The 1171-nt window shown below is 31.7% G+C and overlaps 1 protein-coding gene across 1 annotated transcript; it reads right to left on the reverse strand.

The window, feature by feature from the left end:
• Window positions 1-525: 525 nt before the first annotated feature.
• Window positions 526-1147, reverse strand: LOC124891506. Its single transcript, XM_047403232.1, has 2 exons — window positions 1049-1147; window positions 526-930 (listed from the first exon to the last, which is right to left on the reverse strand). Exons 1-2 carry the CDS (start codon window positions 1145-1147, stop codon window positions 526-528), a joined length of 504 nt encoding a protein of 167 aa, XP_047259188.1.
• Between the last annotated feature and the right edge of the window lie 24 nt (window positions 1148-1171).

The raw sequence follows: 1171 nt of genomic DNA on the forward strand, positions 1-1171 counted from the left end.
ATAGATTCGTTGTTATATTTATAAATGTCGTTACTAATTTCATGTTGTATTTCGTCGTTTTGATTATTTCGTGACCGAATATTTCATTGCTAGTTCGTCGCTAAAAAATTTGTTATTTAGTCCTCAATTTTTGTGACCAAAAATTATGTTCCTCAATCCGTTGCAAATGTTTTTTCTTTGGCAATGATTAAATTTGTCACTAAATCTGTCGTCATTATTTTTCTTCCAATACCTTTTTATTTGTATTTCAAATATTAAAAGCATATTATAAAATTCTTAAAATACCCAACATTCATATAAAAAAGCCACATATATAGATAGCAAATTCTTATAATATCCAACATTCATATAAAAGAAGCCACATATATAAATAGCAAAGATCTAAACATCCTCTATGCCAAACATAGCAACATGTAAAAACATAAGTATGTCCAAAACATCCTCAATACCTACATCCATCAAGTGTAATTTCTTGTTGCACAATTTTAAATGTTTCAACAAAATAGATCACCAAAAATCAATGCACTAATCATCAAAAGTATCAAACTGATCAAGTTCATTGCAATCATCATCTAAGGAATCAAGATCGTCCAAAGTAGCAGCCGGAGGTTTCACAACTGATGGTGAAGAAACCAACTTCTGTACCTCCTCAATGACAATAAGAATAAATTCATTTTTAAGTACGGAAATCAATCGCTTCACAAACTCATCCAAATCTGAATCTGCAGCTGGTACCGATTCATGTGAAGCTGAAGATGAAGTCTTTCCACAAGAAACACAAAGAGTTTGTCCATAATAGCCTTTGACTTCAGATCTAAGATCAAATACCCTTCGCTTCTTTTCTCCTCCTGCAGCTTGGTAATATGCTTCAATTTGATCAATAACAGATTCTGATAATGTTTTTTCTCGCAATATTTCTTCAAATCTTTCCTGTAATAGTGGAAGTGAAATTATAACGGATTGTACTTACAAATGATTAGATACGAAAAACTACTTTAAACTAAAAAATAAGAATTAAGTAAACTACTACAATAAAATTTAGTCTTACATGGACGATTCGGGAACGTTCATCAACGAAAGATTTTTCATCATGACCATGTGTGTGAACATGCAAATGTAACTCACTTGGTGTCGGATCTCGACCCATTTCAGCAGCCTGTCAAAAAGAAAT

The sequence above is a fragment of the Capsicum annuum genome, unplaced genomic scaffold, assembly GCF_002878395.1.
Source record: "Capsicum annuum cultivar UCD-10X-F1 unplaced genomic scaffold, UCD10Xv1.1 ctg36413, whole genome shotgun sequence".
Lineage (NCBI taxonomy): Eukaryota > Viridiplantae > Streptophyta > Magnoliopsida > Solanales > Solanaceae > Capsicum > Capsicum annuum.